The sequence below is a fragment of the Cyanistes caeruleus genome, chromosome 11 (assembly GCF_971803275.1).
Source record: "Cyanistes caeruleus chromosome 11, bCyaCae1.hap1.1, whole genome shotgun sequence".
NCBI lineage: Eukaryota > Metazoa > Chordata > Aves > Passeriformes > Paridae > Cyanistes > Cyanistes caeruleus.
The window spans coordinates 16,537,824-16,559,905 of record NC_141711.1 but is presented as its reverse complement, the minus strand read 5'-3'; the positions used below and the strand labels follow the sequence as shown (position 1 = coordinate 16,559,905).

Below are 22,082 nucleotides of genomic sequence, written 5' to 3'. Positions count from 1 at the left end.
AGCAAAACAAAGGTTTTTCCAGACTTGCCTGGAATACATGGCTAAAATTCTGTTGATGATCTCTCTGGCTCACTAGAGTATTAAATAATTTGGGTTAACTAATCTGGACTGTCTGAACTGTCAAGAGTTCAATATAATTCCTTCTGAAATAGGAACACTCAAAATGAAATTTGGAGACAGATCAGTAATCAAAGGTAGTGAAGTGTAAAGTCAGACATAAAATCTTCAAGTTTATCCTTCTGAGTATGAATTATTGGTGTGAAAGGAAGTGGAAATACGGTGTCACAATGGACTCTGGAGGAAGCAACTGGCAACTGTTGGGCCAACCAAAACTTGGCCTTCAAAAATAGGAGGAAAGAAAGGAAAACGTTGAGGAAAATTTCCTTTACTCTAACAGGGCCTAACTGTAGATACTGCACTGACTCTCTAAACAGTCCTGAGACCAGATCTCACTCACTGCTTTGGAAAGTGAAGGGCCCTGGCTCCTGCAGCAAATGAATTTTTGATTCAGGATGATAACCAGTGCAGCCTTTTATTAGATGTCACAGAGAGAAGACAAAGAAGAATTTAGGTCTCTATATTACTTTCAGCACTAGCTTGCTGAGCCATTCCATGGAAACCTGCCAGGAAGCCCTTTCCTGCCCTCCCCAAAGATCTGAGGCTGCACAGATCAGTGCCTGACTCTTCCAATGGCCCTGCACAACACGAGGAGCATGAACTGGCAAAGCTTACAGCAGGCTGAAGAGTTCCCTGTAGTTCTCATCACCTTTTCCTTCGGACACCAGGCTGTCCAGCTTATCGATCAACTCAGCTTCCACCTGCAGGGAGAAGTGACCAAATCCATCACCCAGCCACACTTCCAGTGAGCCAGTACATCAGGTAAACTGGAGCCTGAACTACAACACAGCCCTGCTGTGGTGGCTCTACTGGTGTAATTGATTTGCAGTCATTACACTGGAATTTTATTTGTTCATTAAACCCCACTTTTTAAGCCTCTCTATGATTATATGACACTTTTGCTTTTTCTTTCACTTGTATCAAGGGCCACACCAGCATCATTATGTTTCTCTTAGAAAGATTTTGAATACATATTAATTCCCACCCTAATATCAAGTGTGATATCAGATATTCTCATAAAATTGATTCAAGTGCAGAAATTGATGTATGTAACATTAAACAATTTCATATAGTCAGAAATCTTGAAGAAGATAGTTTCACTACTAGCAGAGACAGAGGCTCCTAAGAGCTGAAACAATTCACAGAAATATGGCTTACTTTTATTTAAAGACAAGCACAGTTTGAGCTTCTCTGTGTTTTTCAGCTGCCAAATTGCAAAGAAAGTAAAGATGGGACAGAAAAGCAAATCAGCCAATGGCACACAAATGGACTTGGTGCTCTTTCTGATGAAATATAAAGGGAGACCTGATTTCATCCCTGAATCAGATTATCCAGCCTCGGTAATGTTATCCAGCCTTGCTGAAAAATGCTTATTAGAACATGAACTACTGAAGAAAATTTTAAAAGGGCTTGAAAATGAATTTTCAGGGTTTTTATATTTTCTGTCAGACAACTGAATATTCAAAAGCTGAAGAGAAGCTCAGAATTAAAAAAATCCCTCCCTTTGTGATCCACAGTGACAACAGAAATCAGTAATGCCTTTGTCCAGCTATCCAGCATTATACTGGAAAGCAAATAACTTCCTGGTTCTAGCAGATAATGTTAATGAGGTTTATTATCTCTAATAATATTATTATTTAACTATTTATTTAATCACTAATACAGATGATTATTTAATCTTTAACCTTAGAAAGGTACAATATATGCTTCATAAAACAGTGTGGAAATTTGCTCCACAGGTAATTGAAATATTCTTGGAGCTGTAGTTTAAAATACATTAGTATACATTAGTATAAAAATTAAATGATGACTATGAAGAGTTCACCTTGATATAGAAAATGCAAATAGGCCCAGAAACTTGAAGGTGACTGTATGTGCTTATTACTGTAAATTCCAGAGAAAGACTGTTCTATTGTTATGCTAAAACAGGTGGAAAGAGGACTAGGATCAAAATGCTATTGCAATAACAATAATAGTAAATAATAACAATTGCAGCAATCATGGGAGTAGAAGAGGAAGAAAAACAAGCTCCTGGTGATACTTTTCCACACAGTCTTTAATAGCTCAGGTTATGGGAAAGGTCTGCTATTATCCTGGAATGATAGATTAGATCTGGCATTTTAGTAACTGTGCAAATAATTAATCACATGAATTATGATAATTTAATGGTGATTTACTCCTTCAGAGCACTTCTCTGCAGCTACTGGCCCTCAGTAGTGCCCCAGCACAATGACACTGAAACACTGTCATCTGAGAATCCAGACCAAACCCATCCTTCATTAACAATGCTCTGCACTTCAGGGATCTGGTTTGCAGTGGAAAATCTAAGCAATTCTCTGACCATGACTGGGAAACAGAATGATGAAGATTTCTCTCCCTGATTTGCAATCAGAGCTCACAGCAGGTGGAAACTGCAGAGCTCTTGTTGGACTTAACCCTTCCTGGAGAGCTGCTGCAATTTCTGAAAATAAAAACAGCCAGAAAGTCTGTTTCAAGGCATGGTGTAATGATTTAATTATACAATACCACTTCCTAGCTGCAAATTGAAGACAGAGGAGACAGAGAGCACTGTTTTCACAAAGACTGGCTAAATCTTTACATCCCCATTTTTGGTTCTCAGTCTGACCCATTTAATGGCTGACTAATAATCTAAATGAAACCACTGGGAGCAGTGATAGCCCAGCACTTCTTTTCCCCATCCGTGATGTGTGAGCACATCCCACCTCTTCCTCACGTTCATAGGAAATGCACTGGTTAAATCATCTTGGGGGTCTTGTGATACTTTTATGAATTAGGTCTCAAATTTTCTATTTTATATATATTTGCATGACATCTCACAATCAGAAACAGATCAACAAATATAAACTCCTTGCTTCCAGCTGGACACTGCAGACAGACAGAGCAAGAAAAGGAAAGCTTGGCAAGTGCCCTCACCTGTTTGAAGTTGCCATTCTTTCTCTGCTCCCAGTCCATCATGTCATGGAAGATTGGGATCATGATATTCCGGACTTCTGGTTGTGGAACAAGTGTAACACCCAGAAAGGGGCCAATCATTCCCGGAATAAAGTGAATCTTGTGCTCCCCTGTACAACACAAAACAATTGTAATTAAATAAAAGCCTTTGCTATCTGTCACTGAGAAAATAGAGAACCCTTGCTATAATGACATCTACACAGTAGTAAGCATGAGCATTACAAAAGCAAACATTTTTTTCCTGAAAAGGAAAGAAAAAAATCAGTATTTGCTTTACACCATTTCTTGCAAAGTCTCTAAAAGCATTTTTAATTTCACTGTGAAAGCCTTCAGCAAAAACTGTCAGTGCATTTTACTTAAAAAGGAATTCAAACTGTCAAAAGTAACCAAACTAAAACATACTAGGAGAAAAGAGGCCAGGGGCACTTCTGATTCATGAAGATTTCGAAAGGGCTGGTGAGAACAATGGTATTTAATAGAGCACATTTGGATTTCAAGGAACTACAGAGCTCTTGGTTCCCACTGCTGTCTCCATTTCCCAACTGCCCTTGACTGGGACCAAGTAGATCTGTTCCAGAAGGGACCTGAGGCACTTTGCTGACAATCTCTGCCTGATCTGAAACAGCACCCAGTGATAAATGTCTGCATCTACACATCTAAAACTGGCTTCTCCCTTTTCAGTTGAGTTTGTCCAGCATCATTTTCTGGGTATTGGATCTCTGTTACCTTGGAGGGCTTTCTATTCTCCACACAGATCCTTTGAACTGTGACCAGTTCTGGCTGTATCATTTTAGCTGTCCAAGACAAATCAGGCTTATTCAGTTTTCTTGCTTCTGTAGTCTTCCTGACTGTTTGAATTTTACCCCACTTGCCTTGGGTTTGTATTTTTTTGTGTTTTGTTGTTTCTTTTAGCTGTAGAAAGCAGGACTGAGCAAACCAATCCAGAATCAAGTGCACTTAAGGAAAACACTGTGACATTAATATGGTCCCTTTTACTCCAGATTCTGACATATTTTCTCAAAGATTACAAAATCTCCTTTACTCATAGCATTTTACAGGTAGCTCTCCTTCAGCTGATTATCAGCCTGGTACATTTGTGGTCTTTGTCTTTTTGAATAGCAACTCCTACCTATATTCCTACACATAAAATGTTTGTATTTGGCTTGGTGAGTGTTTTGCCACCACATTATTAAGTTATCCAATCTGACTTGTGTCACTCCTTTGCTCTCTTAGTGATTCACCCCTTCTCATATCCTTGTATTTGTGAGATCTATCAGCAAACATTTTGTTATTTTCCTCTAGAATACAGTGCAGAAGAGAGTTTTGGTGGGAGAAGTGTTTCTCTTCAGAGAAACAAAGGATTCTGTGATGCCACAAAACATGAAAAAATTAAAAATGACAGAAACAGGGTTTTCCTTTGGCTTTGGTTGTCATGTGAGAGAAGGAGAGGCTTACCCAGGTTCTGCCACATGCTGAAGAGCTCATAGGCCATCATCACTCTCATATCACCGTACCTGAGAGAGAACACAGACACAGCTGCCCAGGGAACAAAAACTTGTAAGGCAGTGATGTGAAAAAATAATCAAATGGTTAAAAAAAAAATCAATTCACATTTATGTCAATGTAAGAATATCAAACAACTTGACTAACCACTGATTGCTGTATTGGGAGATCTAGTTATTAATTTCCCAGGCATTTCCACATCCCAGGTTTCATAATAAGTCACAGAGACTTATGGTAGGAAAACAGGGCTCTTTTTTGAGGTGAGAACCCAACAAAATATATCCTTACTTATCCAGAATCTTCTTCCTCTTAGGTGGTGTAGCATTTTCTAGCTGGAGACTCGGCTGGTTTATAAACAAAACTGCGAGGCTGAAGTAAGAGTTCCACACCTGTGACAAGGGAAGGAATTTTGTAACATTACACTCCAAGAGTAAGTTTTAAAGAAGCAGAGAAAGACAAAGACTCCTTTTTGTAATCAAGGGATAACTTCATCAATATGTCTCTTACTATGGAGATACAAATTAACTCTTAAGGCTACAAATTAATTGTTTAAACCCTGGTAGGAACTGAAATTAAAACCCCCACACAAGCAACGTCACTGGGTTTTCCTCTTTGCACCAGAGCTCAAGAATTAATATACTTGGTGACATCAGCAAACTTAAATTGTTTTTCTGTAGGTTGAACAGATTTTATCTGTCAAGAATTCTCAAAGATCAAATTATATCATGAATGAGACCCCCATAATCTGGTCTGTTTTCCCAAAGAGATGAGGTTTTTGCCAGCTTGGTGTGTGCCCCTGTCCCTAGGTGCATGTCTGGCAGCTCTTCCTTACTATCACGAACTTGCTGCCCATCTCCAGTTACATCAGACATGGGGACAACACTCCCTAGGATTGTGTTCCTCCAGGTTTTGTGTCATCAGCCAGAGACACCTCTGGGAGAGGAAGTTCATGAATTCCCCAGCTTCAGGAAAAGCATTGCCTGAGTTTACGTTGCACTATCCATCAATCTGGAAGACAGCACGCTCCATTAGCCCCATGCTTATGGAATTACTTGTTTCCTTTATGAGGGACTCAATTTTCCTGATTTGATCTCACACTGTATCTGTTCTCCTTCCCATCAATTCCACGGCAGATTCCATTCCTGTACTTTATCAGTTAGGTCATCTTCCTGACAGACACTCTAATAAATGCTGCAAATGTCATCAGCTAATGCAGAGGGCAGCTCCTGTTCCTTTGCTACTGCTGGTTTGAAAAGATGTCAGAACATTTTCTGAATCAATTCTTACTTTAAAATCGAAGTCCGTTTCTGTGAAATTCTTATGCAGGGCAGAAGACAAGTACTGAACTGTTGTAACTATGATACTGCAGCCAAAAGGAAAGAAAAGAAAACAAAAAGAGAACATTTGAATGTGGAATACAATGCATTACAGTGGTTGGTGGTGCTGGTTTTACAACAGGTACAGAGAAGAGCATTCTTTGTGTAATCTCTGTGATATTTACACAGAAGTCACCGTTCTATGCTTTAATGAACAATTTGTACTAATTAATACAAGATTATGAACTTTCACTATAATTTTAACTTTTAGAATTTACACAGGAACATTTAAAATCCTGTCTATTTTGCATGGCTGAGCCATATGACCACCAGGGAAATGGAATAATACACTCCTTTTCCTCCTGTTCTAAGCAGAAAGATTTTTTTTTTCCCCAGAGGAGAGTAACTCAAAAAGTTTGAGCTGTCCTTGTTCTTGTCTATACAATGGTCCTTTATCCTATTGTCATTCAAGTCAAGATATTTGCAAGTATTTTGCCAGTTTTTGATTCTGTGTTATTTTTTTGTCAGTGGCTACATACACCTTAGTAAAAGGCAATTAAGGCATGTGATAGATTCAGGAATTTATAAATGGCATGTAGATAAGGCAGCAGTAGTATCAAAAGAAGAGCACATCTCTGATTCACATGCAAGCAATACTCCAGTAGCACTGCTAAACATAACTGTCAGCCTAAAGCTTTGTTGCAAGATTATGCCCAAGGGAACAGGTGGCCTGCAGCATCTGAAGGAGCTACTGTTTCAGGTGGATTTCTTTTTTCTTACAGAACTTCATTGAATCTTTACACTTGAATTACTGAAATCCACTTCTTTCACTTCTCATTAAGCAGGGTGGTCTCACAGAGCATGCAGCTCAGCTGAGCAGTCAGCCTTTAAGAGCATTTCCATGGTGTTTCCTTGGAGTGGGAATGCTCCAGCTGTCAGTCAGTTGGAATTCCACAGCTAGTTTAGCCAAGGGAACTGGTGAATAATTCCAGCCACCCTGTGTTTAACACTGCTGCTGAGCTAGAGCACAGTACTTACCCAGCAGAAGCAAGAAACTGAGAAAAAGTGGAGCATTAAAATGGTAAATGGCAACAGAACTGAGAAAGAACTCTTTGTGTAACGCTTTGGTGTCATGGCTGGGGTTTGCTCCCCCTTTTCCAAAATACATGAGAGCCTCTCCTTGCTCAGCTAAGGAGGGATGTTCATGGGAAAAACCAGATGCTCAGTGCAGGGATCCCCTGACAAGGGAGGGAGAGGCCCATTAACACCCCTTGGGCATTGGAGCTGGGCTTGCCCTGTGGGCCTGCCCTTGCTCCTCAGCCCCTCACCCTCAGGGCAGCTCCTTCAGCTCTGCTTTTAACTCCTGGCTCTGACAATACTGGTGGAGTTTAACAAACCCATGAACACACAGGTTTGGTCCAGAGTGTTACAACACCACCAGAATACAGACGAGCACTCCTGAATTCCTGTCTTGAGTTCCTCAGTCTGAGGAAAAACACTGTCCCCAGGCTGCCACAGAATAGCAACACTTTACATCTGCTCCTCTACTTACTTGCTGGTGAGCAGCCTCATCACCATCCAGTCTCGAGGAAAGACACTCATCTTCATCAGGTTCCGAAACACACAGAAAATCTTCAGGAGGAACTCCTGGCACACAGTGAAAAAGAAGTAAAAATCAGCAGTAGTTACATGTGAATCTATTTTCTTGATTGTAAGAAAGACAATTAAGCTAAGTGTGCTCTACTTAAGCTTTGTGTTGCAAAGCCATTCACCTGGAAACCTGGAAGCAACATACATTGGAATACAGCTCTATTCCTATTGTTTGCATCTGATACACAGCTTCTAGCTTCTTTAAAATCTTCACTTCCACAGGGAGAGGAAAATCTTGTCTATGTGCATAATTGTATCTGACTTCTCATATTATCACCCAGAGTTCCAGTGTCATTTTGCAGCTATTTTCAAATATACTGGACTCATAATCACTTTTTTATGCATTCATTTTATTAATTTATCTGTCCAAATTTCTTTGGACTTATGTCACAATTTGAGAACTAACCACACCCCCAAGCCCAATAAAACTCCTACACAGGTTTTCTAAAATAGTAACAGAAAACCCCATTTCTGGCAACAAAGAGCAGCAGGAGACACATTCAGCTGAATGTCTGCTTTCCAAAAAAAAGCCCCAAACCTGAAGACATTTCTGGTTTTTGACTACCTGCACCTCCATGTCTGTACAGAACAACAGAGAAGATCAAACATGACAAGGTTGTTGGCCTTGCAAACTATGATTTTGTTGTTTTGTTTTCCTTCCAGACAAAATCAAAATAACGGAGAAATTGGTAGAGCAGGAATTCTTCAAAACCATACTACCATTATGCCTTAATGGTATTAATGTGATTAATATCTTGGTGGAACTGAGCTCAGAGTAAAGCATTAGAAGCTCCTTGCCTTTTGGCCTCATTTTGCCCAAAGTGTAACAGTGGTAAGTGAATAAAATGCCTTTCCATGCCAGAAAAAGTATTGGAAATATTAGTAACATCCATATTTGATGGGAAAAAAAGAGTAATATATAAAATCTTCAGCCTTTGTGGCACTCTTGGAACATATACTCAGATTATCAGAGATGCAACAGCTCTTTTGGGCATAAAGACAAATTTTAGTTCAATGACCTCTCCACAAATCTGACATAAGAACTTCAGTTTAGATGCCTTTCAAAATATCTATTAAAATGTATTATGAATTAATTTACCAAATAATTTTCCTGTGAGCAATTTGAAAGTTACCAGAAAGGCAGAAATCTCAGATAACTATTAACCTGAGATACACTGAACCCTGCAACATAAAGATAAGACTTTTATCATCCCAAATTCATCTCCCTGATTTATTCAGTTTCTCTGTATGCACACAAAATATTCAAAAGCTGAAAGTCTATCCAGAAAGGACTTCTCACTGCTTCTCCATTTCATTTAAGGTTACAGAAGTTCCTGCTACATTACATTGTTCTTATTGTGCATATTTGAGTGCCATGCCAAACAAAAACTGTTTTATCTAAAAGCTTGTCTTTATTTATAGGATTAATCTGCTTTTTAAACAAGCTGTTGCTGGAGATATTCCTCTTCCCCATCGAAGCTGAAGTAAGAAGTTCTGCTGGTGTGAAATATGAGATGTGCCATTCAAAATGTCAGAGGTCTGTGCCCTCACCAAGCCCTGCTGTTCATGGAGAGCCATAATTTAAGCTGATGTTCACAAAGAAGCATGCAGCAAGTGGAGTGGTAAGGTTACAGCTTTCCCAAAAAAGATTTCATCTGCTAGAGACATTTGTAACCCCCAAATGGCTTGAAATTGTCTTCTGGCATAAAATCAATACCCTTTGTAAGAAAGCTCCAGTGCATACTGAACATGTAGTAAAATGCTATACAACAACTGACTTCACATTCACCAGACTAAAACAACCCTGTTCCTCTGCCTATGTTTTATATGGAACAATTACAATAGCCTTTATGTCCAACAACATCCATCCTGGGACTTTATTTGCTGTTATAATTTGGCACCCTGTGGTTTTAAAAGTGTTTTTGCAACATTACACCAATGAATCTAAAAGTGAAAGAAGGGTCCCTGAACAGAGTGCCAGTGGATGGGAATGATTAACAGGGCAAGTGATGCTGGAGGGATTCCCCTCTGCCCTCCCATTCTGAGGGAATCACCCTACAAACATCACATCTTTTTGTACCTTCAGTTCATCCTTGCTTTGGAAGTTGTCCAGTAAGTGCTGGAAGTGAGTGTCTGACATCTGACGAAGCAAAGATAAAAGGCAGGAGACATATTCTCCCTGTTGACCAAATGAGAAACTCTTTCATTCAGACAATCTGAAATTTCATAGATACAAAGCTTAACCCAGGGGAAGGTATAAAGGGAGGGGTCTGAAATGGCCCCAATGCCTATGAGGGGACAGCTGACATGCACAGAGATTGAAAGTACTGCAGGTTAACAGTTCCTGAGTTAATACAGGGATAAACCTCCAGGAGGCTCCTCCACAGATGCTGGTTTGAAAGGTCTTTTAATCAAAGTTGTAGTCTAATCAAAAATAATTTAAAATTATTAATACAGACATTAACAAATCACCCTCCAAGCATGCAGGTTTTGACAATACCTTTTTCAGGTACTTAATATACAGTGTCTGTCAGAGGTGTGACTGCAGCTCATGCCAACAGACCAGCAATTGTTTGAACTAAGTGACTCCGACCAGTAAAGCAGTGACAGCTTGGGATCAGGCTGGGTTACAGAAGGTGTCTGGAAGCTGTAAATATATGGCTTATTAGTGTTCACCGAGTTCTGTGCTGTGAAATCTCCAGTACTGACAGGACTGCAGTCAGATTTCCTGAGCATAGTCTGGGTAAGCCTACATGAGCTACAATTGCATTTCTGTAATTCTGCAAAGCAGATGCATCCTAACCAGTTACCACAGCATCCCAAAGTGTTTTCCAAAGAGGAGCTCCCCCATTTTACAAATCTGAAAGCAAAGCACAGAGAAGTTATGCAATCTGTCCAACAGAACAAGCAAAGTGGTGCCAAAAACATCAGGACTGTGTCTGTTGACTGCCAGTCCTTTGCACAACACTAATTTTTTTCTGTAACAGAGAAAATGCATTGGAAAATGCACAAATCTAAGCCATATCTAATAAGAACCCACATATCACTGTGCTGTGAAATGTAAATTGAGGAACAAATACAAGGGACTGTGCTTTCCATTTTATTGTTTTTCTAAATGGCTCAAACATCTACCCAGAAGCTTTGACATGGGTTGTTGCAATAAACTTTCCAGGGCTGAACTTCACTAGGAAGAAAGATGTGCTCTTCTGTGTGGGCTGTCGTGTGGTAAACAGCAGTAAGTTAAATGGCAGCAGTAAAAGGAAACTCAGATATTACTGGGCATTTGCAAGCCAGTGCCTTTCTTGTGCTGTATCAAAGAACATCTCGTTATCTGAGCTAACAAGGAAAGATCCAACCTTCTTTCTCGTGTGAGAAGTGCACCTTAGTGCTCATCTGCCCCCAGCAGCACCGCTGAGGTTTCAGCCATTTGCTGAAAAAACGAGTCTAAAAAAAGGATGTTCTGAACAGCAGCTTAACATCCTACATTGTGCAAAAGCTGCATTAGAGAGTCTGACAAACAAAAATAGGCTAGAATAGGCTAGAATAGAAAAGGGCAGAAATCCAGGAGAAAAGAAGGCTGAACAGCAAAATTCTATTCTTTTTCTTCTCTTCCACTGCATGTCAAAGAAAAATTTCTTCCCTGTGGCTAAGGCTGGCAACCTGGGTAAAGTGGTGGCTTCTCCCACCATGTTCAACAGCTCACTTGGCTTAGCATCTCTTAATTTCTTTTGAAAAAGTGTTTAATTTACATGAAATAATCAATAACCCTGGACAGAAGCTCCCCAGGGTGTTAAGCAAAAGGATTTAACCACAGAGCTCTGTGATATTCTCAGTTTTGGGGATCACAGACTGATACTCATTATAGCCTTTGGTGATACCACCTTAGGAGTGAAACCCCAGGCAGCTCCCCAGTAGCTCAAGTCTTAAGCAATAACTCTCAATCACAGCTGCAAAGACAAACAAGAAAATAATCTGGAAATCCACTAAAGCTTCCTGAGCTCCACTGCTTCCTGCAGCCCTCACTAGTGCAGGGAGAAAGGAATGGGTTTGTGGCTTATTAAGGGAAAGAGACAAAGCCCTGGGCATTCATGCAGCAGAGATGATGATGAGGTGCCAGTGGTGGTGAGGGACTGAACCAGAGGTTAGAGAAGCAGGAAATAGAAACTGATTGTTAGTTACTAACAGTGATTTCTGCTGTGCACTGCGGGCAGCGCTGCCCTCTTACCGCCTCCTGAGACTGCGATTTACTCATGATTGTGAGCAGAGTTTGTAACAGCACGTCCAGGAGGCTCTCCACCATCATCTCAACCTCCTCCACGACATCTCCCTCCTACAGCAAGTGGTGAGCAAACAGACAGTTAGAAACTGGAGAGATGGAGCTGCTAAAGACAGGCTCGGTGGGACAGGGAGCTCTGTAACAGGCTCACGGGAGAACAATCAAATTCCTCATGGTACCAGATCCTGTTGTTCTGTCAGTGTGTGTGTTACCTTGACAGTCTCTGATGGAAACATTCAGGGTCACAGCCATAAAGGTTAGTCTATAATCAAAGGTCTAGAACACAACAGGAGCAAATTATATTCAGGAATCTTTACTCCATGGCAGTACTATTTTAGCTTATTTCCATGATACCTTTCATCTCATTCCTTTCACACAAACCCATGACTTTTAATTGGACATACACATTGGTATGAATTATATTTAGCACCATGAGCTTCCTACTTTAGTCAGGTGGGGAAATGTCACCACCCCCTCTTTGTGAGCATTGCTTTACACAATCTAGTTGCCATTTGAGATCAGAGTATTATGACCATCAAATCTAGGTGTTGAAACTCAGTAACAATTTCCAAAAGTAAGTGGGATTTCATTGATTGGATAATTTTAGAGTATATTTTAATGCAAACCACAAAGTGCTAGTTACTGTCTCTTGCAGAACTATGAGTCCTTGAGCTGTGTAGAACTTTTAAACTCCACTGACATCTAGGTTCTGGGCTTGCATGAAGAAAATTAAACAGTGTCAAAGCTGGTGAGGGTGTATGCGATTCCCCCTCCTAACAGCAAGAACACTGTGTAATCAAGATGCTCTGAGTCACACACAGAGCCAGACCCTCATTTCAGATGTTCTCCTGCTGACAGCACAATCTTGTTTTTAAAAGGTTCTTTGAAAAACTTGTATTAACCTATAAAAATGTCTCACTCTTCATTTTACTAACTCAGTGGTGCAAATAAAAAATTAAAATCAAGTAGCAGATTTACCAAAGAACTGGTCTTGATTATGGAGAAGATACTACTGAGAATCCCAGAGCAGATAAGCAGTTCCTTTTGCTGTCGTAGGTGAAGGTGAATGTGGTGAAGGACTACAGGCAGCAGGATGCGCCGGGACTCTGAATGAAGGAAAAAAGTTTCAAATGTAAGGAAAGAAAATATTTACAAACAATTACAGTGAATGGTTTAAACAAAATTCTTACCTTGTACTGAGTACAATAATTAAAGTGCACTAATTGAAGTCCTCTCTACAGGAAAGAGAAACCCAGTGGAGCTTTCTATCTTCCACTTTGCCTTCATAATTTCATTCAGATCTTTATGTATGAAATACACCCACAATCTTCACCCATTTTCCACTGAGTTCTTAAAGACTTTTTAAAATTCTGTTTTTAAAGTATATGTAAGCAATAAGTATATTTAGGTAAAATTTTAAGAATTTAAAGAGTTACTAAAATGTTGAGCTAAAGTTATAGCAGAAAGATTGAAGATACTTTAAAGAAATGCGGTGGGTTTCTGACACAACTATCCCCCCTGTTTCTCAGGCATAAGCTGGCTGGAAAGGAACTTTTCTTCCTGTCCATGATAAGAGCAATGCTATGATGGATTTATAAACATTTCCTACCACAGTGAAACTTATAAACTACTTGTGTTGAATGGAGTTAAGAGAGTTACAGAATCTTCTGAGCTGGGACACACAAGGATCATGGAATTCAACTCTGAAGTGAAAGCCTTTATGAAAAGAGGGATCAAACCCACAATGTTGGCTTTATTAGCACCCTGCTCCAACTGAGCACATGAATACATTCATCAGCAATGCTGCCAAGAGAAATAATTACCGACATTATTGGCATTCAGCAGGGAATTATTTGCAACAATGCCACTGCAAAAGCTCCCAAGGTGTTGCTGCCCTCAGTGAGCAGCGGCCCCGAGCCCCGGCTCACCTGAGAAGGAGAAGAGGCGGCTGTCAACCGTGCGGGCGATGGACTGGAGCTTCACCACGTCCATGGACTGGCCGATGTGCACCGTGCTGGGCATGCTGCCCAGCGTGCCCCGCACAAACTCCGCCACCTCCTGCACCGTGAACATCTGCAGCAGCTCGTCAAAGATGGCGGGGAAGGAGTTCAGCAGGGCAGCCTGCGGATACAGGAGGGAGCTCACACTTCCTGACCTGCAGCTCAGTGCAGTGAGGTGGGAACAACAGCAACGCTGAACGAAGGGTCTGCACAAAGCTACTACAGACTGCTATGGCTGGTGGTCATGGTTTGTGGGACCTGGAGCTCACAGTGAACAAGTCACATGTAGCACGCAGAAAAATCAAGTGCTGCTGCAACAGTAAATCTTAGGATAAGTTGCATACATAGATAGAGCTGCAAAAAGCTCTATTTTAGGATAGAAAAGAAAAAAGCAAAAAGCTGTATTTTAGGATACAGCTTATAAAACAGAAAAAAAATTGAGATCTCAGAGAACAGAAGATAGTCCATTTTTTGTTGCTTTACTTTTTTCAGTTAATACAACGCTTGCTTCTGATTAGAGAGTTCTATACCAATTGTTTGTACTAAGTGACTACCTAAGATAGTTAAAACTCTTCAGAAAATGTTCTGAAGTGAAGAACCTACTGACAGACCCTTAACCAGCTCTGCCATGTGACATTCCAGGATTTCTGCAGCAGGGGTGGGGTGTGAGTCCACGTGAAAGAGGCACCACATCATGCAAGTGTGCATGTGATTCTGGCAGTAACAAATATTTCCAGTAAGCTGGAGCTATCCTTGAAAGTGCTTCTTAAAGTGCAGAAATGGTGTCAGCACAACAGCAACAAAAACCTCTTCATGTCTTATTTCCTATTTTTCAATTATTTTTTTCACAAGAGTAGAAAATTCTACGCTCAAGTTCTGCACACTCGGTGTTCTATCAAACAACTGCCACCACTTCTAATGTTTTAAAATTCTTCCCTTCCTCTACATCCTACCCAAGCTCCACACCTGCTTCCTCATAACTATTTAAATTCTTAGATGCTTGCTTTCTTGAACCAGCCTTGCCTCCACTCCTTCCTTCCTGCCATTCCCACCTCCCTTCCCTGAAGCTCTTCACACAAACCCCACCTTGATTTCCTGCACAAGTTCACATTTACCAGTCTTCACTGCAAATGTCTGTTCAGCTTTGCCCTTCGAGTCTCACCACTGTCAGTATTTCCTTTTCCTCAGAGATTTTTTTGTTTTCTCATTGCATAAACATTTCTGTATCTCTTCCATACTGACATGACTCTCCTAATCCATATAATCCCAGCCTATTTCTTTGCCAAGACTTTTTTTCCTTCAACAGTGAAATCTGTTTAATAGTATTCAAGCAAAATCAAGTTATTTTTACAACTAACATGGTAGAGCTCATTAAATTATTCCAAATATAAATTCATCTGCTTCTTCCACTTATGCTCTCTTAAAATCTTATTTTCTTACAATCAAGTCAGATTACACAAACCCCCACAAGGCCAACTGGGTGCTGTCACCTAATTATTCCTGCATACCTACTAACAAAATAAGTAAGTATAAATAATTTCACCAGCTCCTGGTACTCTTAGAAGGCAGTAACAGCCACAAACCCAGTCACTGTCTTTATCTTTGGAATAATACAAGTGAAATTACAATATTGACCCAACAAATCCTTACAGGAATTGTCCTAAACTTTGTTACTTAGAAAGCAGAAGGATTTCAGTATAACACACAGCAATCCAAGGGTAGGCACGGGATCTCTTCAGGAAGATTTGGAGCTATCCTGAGGTAACATAATTTCTACAGTTCCTTGAAGGGTCCCATTGTTGCACAACATTCTAAAATATGCTGGAACATTATTCATGTCAAATTAATTGCCTGGGAGGAAGGAAATCAGTTTTACTCTCATTGCTGGAAAAAACTGAGATACTGAGATCTCTCAAATGTCCTGGAGAAGAAGACAGGTGTGAGGGAAATTGCATTTGCCCAAGCATTTCTGTGGGTATTCAACAATTGCCCAGATTTCCAGAACTAATAATCAAATAAACAAATGCTTGGCTCTCCTGAACAATTTGACTTATATAATCTTGTGTACACCCTCAGTGCTGTATTTTTGGTATGTGGATGCCATAAACTTCTCCATGAATAACTGAAATATTCCACATCTCCAACTTTTAAAGGACCGGCCACTTAAACATCAAACTCCAGTTTATATGCAGGAAAAGAGTGTTTGGGGTAGGGAAAAGAGATTAACTGGGAACATCCACAATGGAACACTTGAGCAGTCCTGGGGGATCATTACTTACAGAGTTAAATGTCGGCCTTGTTGTGCCCCCACATTTTTGTGGGGCACCTGTCCCGGCTCCGCTCGCCTGCCCTCCAGGCTGGGGGGCCTATGGGGCAATGGGATCAGGGGGCAACACAGTGGCAAGGGGGGGAAACAAAAATAAACTTTTCAAAGATCCAACAAGGACAGGCTTTACAAATTACAAAAGTCCAAAGTAAGAAATACCATAGTGAGAGAAAGGAGGAAAAAAAATTAAAAAGAGGAACAAAGAGAAAAAGGGAAAATCCCCCATCCTCAAAGTGACTCTCCCTCTGTATTTCAGACCAACACAACTGGAAAACATTCAGCAGATACTGTTTCCATTCACCATCACTTTGTCTGCAAAAACTCTGTGCACTGATTTCTCTTGTTCCTGGCTCATCTTATTATACCCACTAATGGGTGATTAAATAAAACATTAGAGCAGCTGTTCTCAAATCTTTCAGAGCAGCTCCTTAAGAAAGAGATCACTCCACTGGCAGCTTCCTGAACCAGCAGAGTCACTGCTTGGCTGCAACGTTCACAGCAGCTGCTTCTTTGGCAAAATACAGCAGGTGCTCCAGACATCTGTAATTCTGCATTAGTGATTACAAACCACCTTCACGTTACCAGGGAGCTCTGGGTGCTCCATTCTGACATTCTCTGAACAGAGGCATAAAACAACATGTTTGACATTTACAACTTACATGCTTAGAACTGAACTCAAAACTCAGCAGCATCCTTACTCACTTTGAGTATTGTCTTCAGCCCACATGGAATCTTCATTAAGTCCCCTGGGCCATATTTAATGATGCATTAAATATGAGTATGGGCATCACAACATGTTTGTGGTCAGGCTGCACATGATTCTGACTGTAATTTTAGCACATGCTGGAATTGTTTATCTGAGTGTAAATACATCAGTTGAACTTCTCACTGTGACACTACTGTGACTCTAAGTATTGATTTGAAGTATTATAATGAAGGATTTAGAAATTCTTGAGGTCAACCATAAGGCATAGGAATGAGAAAGACTTGAAAGCTTTTGCCAACAGCAAAAATTGCATTCTCATGGGAGAAGTCACTTCCTCCTAGAGTGCCCCCAGTCCAGCTCACCTGTACAAAGCTACAGTCTAATGCCATTAATGGGTGTCTTGTTTGCCAGCATCACCAGCTTGTTAGGGGGAAAACTCCACTGACCTGCATTTAACCCCCACATGCCCACACCTCCTACCCGTGCAGGAACAGCTGCCTCGTGGTTTGCCAGTGGGAGTGTAGGAAATAGCAAACCTGTGTGAAGATGAGAGTCTCAGAACTCCTGCTGTCCAAGCTGAGCACAAATCTGATGGACTGGAAAAGCTCCTGGATGCTGGAGCGGAACTGCTCCTCCTCCATTCCACAAGTAGCTCTGGAGTAAAGGATCCGAGATTGGACAATGAACTTGAAAAGATATTCCAAGGCCTTAAGGAGCAGGAGAGGAAGGAGATCAGGACAGAGAAAAAGAGAGAAAGAAAAATAAAGGAGCTTTAAAGAGAACCAGGAAAGACTCTACATGCATAATAACTAAATTCTTGAGCTTTAGAAAGGAGAAAGAAAAACAGGTTTTATAAGTTACATAATTCAGTTGAGGAAGAGCTACTCTTAGGCAAGCACCCATTCTCAACCAATAATCTTTGTTACTTGCATGTACCACTAACAGAAAAAGTATGCATTTACATCAAAGAGAAATCTGAGTTACATAATTTGAGGAAAATTTTGGTCAAGGTAAGAAACTTCTGGTTTTCTCATGACTTGACACAATGACTGAAGTGTCTGAAGAAGCTGTTCTGTTTTCTTTCAAAATTTTGTAAATGGCATTATTTAGAACTGCTTTTATTTGGCAGCAGTGACCTTGAAGAAAACACATTGTTCTGAGCAGCTGTAACAAGTCACTCCTTACCAACAGTTCTGAGACACCAACCCAGCAAGGTGACACTTCACACACCTCCTTGGTACTGGCTGTGCACAACTGTCAATGCCAGAATGCACCAAATATCAGGGCCATCTCTCCTTCCCTCAGTGCTTAACAGGATTTACCAGCAAAGCAACATTAAGGGAAGATATAATTCATGGTTTGATGACATCCTCAAAACCCAGCACAGGAAAACAACAGGCTGGAGATTCAGCAGTCATAGGCTGTACAGAAGCCTTAATAAGATTTCACTGTATTCCACAGAAAATATTCTTGTCCCACTTCAATACTGGGAAACTGGAAGTTAATTCAAATCCAAATTTTTCTCCCAAGAGATATTTTTGCACCCATGAGAGTCCCTCACTGAACCACACAATATACACAAGTATGCAATGCTATGCTGTGAGTTCTAGAATGCCACAGCTTTAAGGATATAGAATGGGAATGTGAAATTCCTCATAAAGCCATCATGAGTTTCAAAATGTCATTGACTCTTACAGCTTTTTTTTTCCCCCAGAAATTATGGCAACTTTGGTAATTCAGCAGGTATTATTTATACTTCTTTGCTAAACCATGTCCCATGGAAGCTTCCTTACACCAAAGAACTTCATCAGGAAATATCAGCTGTATTCCTGGCTCATTTCCAGACAAAGGCCCAGTGGTTCTCAGTCAGCTCCCCAAGGCTGACATCCCTGTGCTAACACCAAACCCAGCACATGCAGTGCTGGTAGGAGCTGCTTTAGGGGTTCAGTACACACAACCATAATTCTCATCTGAAGGCCCATAACTTCAGTGTGAGAATTAAGTTTTTGCAGTGAATCAGAGCATTTGTGTGTGAACCTCCATAATTCCCTGTGGAGGGTGAGATAGCAGGGCTCAGAACACTGCACTTCCTTAGCACAATGAGCCCACACAAACCAAGTTTTGGTAGCACAAGTCAGCACCAGGACTAACTTTGGCTCTTGCTACTACAACATCACAAATACAATGTGTATTTGTGCATAAAGACATACAAGCATGCTGAGAGAAAATCCCAGCCTTCAGTGATATTTGGCACGATATAAAAGATCAGTATCACATTAAAGTAGATCCCTTACAAACACAGTCTGTGTGCATGTTCATGTAACAGGTGAGCACCTCTGCCCTGTGAACAGCAGGGAGGACTCAGGGAAAACCTCCTGAGGGAAAAAAGGCCTTGCTGTTGGTTCCCAAATCTAGGCAAAACCCACCTATAGTTCTGCTGGAAGATAATTCAAGCTGGAAGGGCATTTCCTTGACACAGTTCCCTAGTTCTTAATTTCCTTAGGGACAATGGCTGTGGAGCCATTCATGGACACTTGGTTACACAAGTCCCCTGTGAGGCACAGGCAGCTGTTCCTGAATGCAGCTTTTGTCGAGCTCTGTATATGGCACAATAAAGGAGCATGATGCTGTGTTCTAGGTAGAAATGTCCTTCCAGCTATAGCTCCTCCAAGCTGCACAAGAGGTTTTGAGAATTAAGAGCAGTCTTGAAGGAGGTAAGAAATTTTTGAAATCTCTAGAACTCTCTTTGCTAGCGCCCTGCTTGGAAATCAGAATCCTATGAGACATCTGCGTGTCCATCAAGAATGTACATGAGCAGCCAGGAGCTGTAAGGGTGCAGAGTATTTCAGCACCAGCTTTAGGGCACTACACTGAACAGATAATTCAGGGGAAAAGGGATACAGAGCTATCCCTGTTTTCTCAGTCAAAGAGCTGCTAATGCAAGGACTGTGGTGAACACATCAAAGACCACAGAAATCCCCAACAGTAGAATCTGGTACTAGTAATGACACATTAGCAATGATAATGTCTTTGGTACAAACTTGCTCCAAATGCCTGAAATAAAATCTGGAAACAAAGAAGGAAGTCAATCACTTCACTGTAATGGGAGAAGATAAAGACCTGAATTTGGGCCTGCAAGAGATACCTGCAAATGCAACTGTCTGAATAAGATGTGACAGCAGTGTGGGCAGCAGAGGATGTGCTGTCAGGTCTGCACAAACTCTGCTGATAATTTCAGTTCCTGTGCTTGGAAAGGCTTAGGCTGTCAGGTCTGCAAACTGACCTCCCTTTACAGAGGGAACAGCCACGTTCTAGGCCAGCACTTGAGAGCCCCAGTAAGCAAAGAGCTGCTTAGGAGGCTGAGACACAATGTACTGTATTCACAAACTGACTTCCCTAACCCCAGCTGCTCAAAGACATTCCAGCATTCCTGTTGTTATTATTTCCAAACAGGACTGCTATAAGGTTCAACAAATGCAGATCATATAAGGACAATATCCTACATCTCAATTTGCTGCACTGCATAAAGCACTAATGAGTGGTTTGACAGGCAAGGAAACTTCCTCAAAGTCATTCCAGCTGGAGATCTTCCTCTCATCTTGTAAATTTAATAGCTTTTTTAGCAATTAAAAAAAGGAAATATAAGAATAGAAGAAAAAAAAGAGGAAGTTGCTAATTCCTTGAAAAGGCATCTTTACCCTATTTTTACCATTCCATATGAATCTGTGGTTGAAAATCCCCAAAGATGTTCCTAAGCATGTCAATATTTAACAAAGACAAAGCAAGCACTGGTGTAATGCCCTTGTATTATCTGAATAGGATCCTGGCAGGGGATCTGGAAAGTGAGAGGATGCCATTGGCAGTGCCCTTCACCTGGAAGAGATTTCACCTGTTTGTACTGACGAGTGACAAAATCCAGGTGCTGGTCACTGCCACTGCTTCCAGTTCTCCAAGTGCCCAGACTTGGGTGTTAGGACAGCAGCCCCCTCTGAGGCAGAAGGTGCAGGTGGGCATTTACTCAAAGAAAAACATCTTCCTGCAAATGTTGGCATCTTGTATTTGTGCACTTGACACACTGACTTCCAGGCTTACTATTACACATGGTAAAATGAATTCTTCATTTATTCTGATTTCTCTGTAATAAATAGTACCCAGATTCCTGGTGTTTCTCACCACTGTGCCTCTCTGGGACATCATGCTCCCATCACAGAACCATAGGTCAGGTCCTGTGCTACTTCTGAGGATTTCCTTCCAGTTAAAGACTCATTCATCTGCTGCTTAAAATACTCCTGGACTTCAACCTCTCATACAATGGATCTGTCTCACAGCCAGAAATGAAGAGCAAAACTTTGATTCATAGCACCCGTGCCTGATACACTCAAAACTACTGCTGCTTGAAGGGCAAGGTGTAGCCCACACCAATGGAGTATTTATGCACTGGCCATGGATGTAAGTCCCATTTAAGTTCTCCACAGGGTTGCAAAAGGGCTTAAGGGGATTTAACTCTTTCAATCTTTTCAGCACAAGAATGAATCTCCCCCTAAAACTAAAATTGTAGCTATATATACAAAAATCCAGTTAAACAATTATAGGAAGCCAGTATCACACTACCCTTGATTCCTTTTACAGCTTCCCAGCCCCTCTGTGGTGCCAGAGGAGCAGACAGCAGTGCTCCCATTGGATACCTACTCTCATTGCCTCCTGGATGTGGTCCTGGCGCACAAGCTCGGCCGACCGGTCCATGTACCACTTCAGACACCGGATCAGCTCCCTGAGGGAACAGGCAGTGAAGAGCAACCTTCAGCACCAGGTTTGACAGTCATCAAACATTTTGGTTTTAGGGAGAGATCTCTAAACCAGTCTCATTTCACTTTATTTCAGTGGTCAGTTACATCTGTACTTAATAATGAATTTACATAGTATTTACATTTACTTGAGTTTCAAAACCAGAAGATGATTTTTTTCTCTGTAATTCACTTGGACCATGAGGAACACTAAGAGAACATAAAAAGGATATTACTAGAGAGACTGCTTTGATAAAGGCATGGTTCTAAGACCAAAATATACATCTGTTTTAATAAGAAATCCCAGCTCTCATCTCAGTAAGCTTTTAGAAACTGAGATCACAAAGAAAATACCTGCATCTATTTTGTTAACTACACGAGACCATCTGGACTAACTTACAAAGCTGTATTAAACTCATGTTTTGTTTCAG

General features: G+C 40.9%; 1 protein-coding gene and 1 long non-coding RNA gene across 40 annotated transcripts in view; one reads left to right on the top strand and one right to left on the bottom strand.

Moving 5' to 3' along the window:
- DOCK3 (dedicator of cytokinesis 3) overlaps positions 1 to 22,082 on the bottom strand; it is a 183,220-nt gene that overhangs the window by 37,697 nt on the left and 123,441 nt on the right. For 16 of the 34 annotated variants that reach the window (XR_015274895.1, XR_015274896.1, XM_086845695.1 and 13 more), the window contains exons 22-33: positions 21,557 to 21,638; positions 17,404 to 17,574; positions 13,764 to 13,956; positions 12,814 to 12,941; positions 11,743 to 11,889; positions 9,640 to 9,738; positions 7,462 to 7,556; positions 5,881 to 5,956; positions 4,882 to 4,982; positions 4,546 to 4,604; positions 3,052 to 3,200; positions 733 to 818 (exon numbers count right to left, since the gene is read on the bottom strand). Coding sequence is in view for 30 of the 34 variants with exons in the window: in XM_086845695.1 (XP_086701821.1) it covers positions 733 to 818; positions 3,052 to 3,200; positions 4,546 to 4,604; positions 4,882 to 4,982; positions 5,881 to 5,956; positions 7,462 to 7,556; positions 9,640 to 9,738; positions 11,743 to 11,889; positions 12,814 to 12,941; positions 13,764 to 13,956; positions 17,404 to 17,574; positions 21,557 to 21,638 (1,386 nt within the window). In the remaining 4 variants the exon portion in view is untranslated. Of the gene's footprint in view, positions 1 to 732; positions 819 to 3,051; positions 3,201 to 4,545; positions 4,605 to 4,881; positions 4,983 to 5,880; positions 5,957 to 7,461; positions 7,557 to 9,639; positions 9,739 to 11,742; positions 11,890 to 12,813; positions 12,942 to 13,763; positions 13,957 to 16,114; positions 16,202 to 17,403; positions 17,575 to 21,556; positions 21,639 to 22,082 lie in introns of all 34 variants that reach the window. The other 18 variants (XR_015274897.1, XR_015274898.1, XM_086845698.1 and 15 more) reach the window with 4 other exon arrangements.
- The window catches only part of LOC147651031 (uncharacterized), a 75,999-nt gene that overhangs the window by 41,694 nt on the left and 12,223 nt on the right, over positions 1 to 22,082 (top strand). For 4 of the 6 annotated variants that reach the window (XR_015274899.1, XR_015274900.1, XR_015274902.1 and 1 more), the window contains 4 exons: positions 4,907 to 5,023; positions 8,982 to 9,181; positions 12,892 to 12,967; positions 13,365 to 15,876. This is a non-coding gene — a long non-coding RNA (uncharacterized LOC147651031). Of the gene's footprint in view, positions 1 to 4,906; positions 5,024 to 8,222; positions 8,392 to 8,981; positions 9,182 to 12,891; positions 12,968 to 13,364; positions 21,317 to 21,496; positions 21,678 to 22,082 lie in introns of those variants that run through there. The other 2 variants (XR_015274904.1, XR_015274903.1) reach the window with 2 other exon arrangements.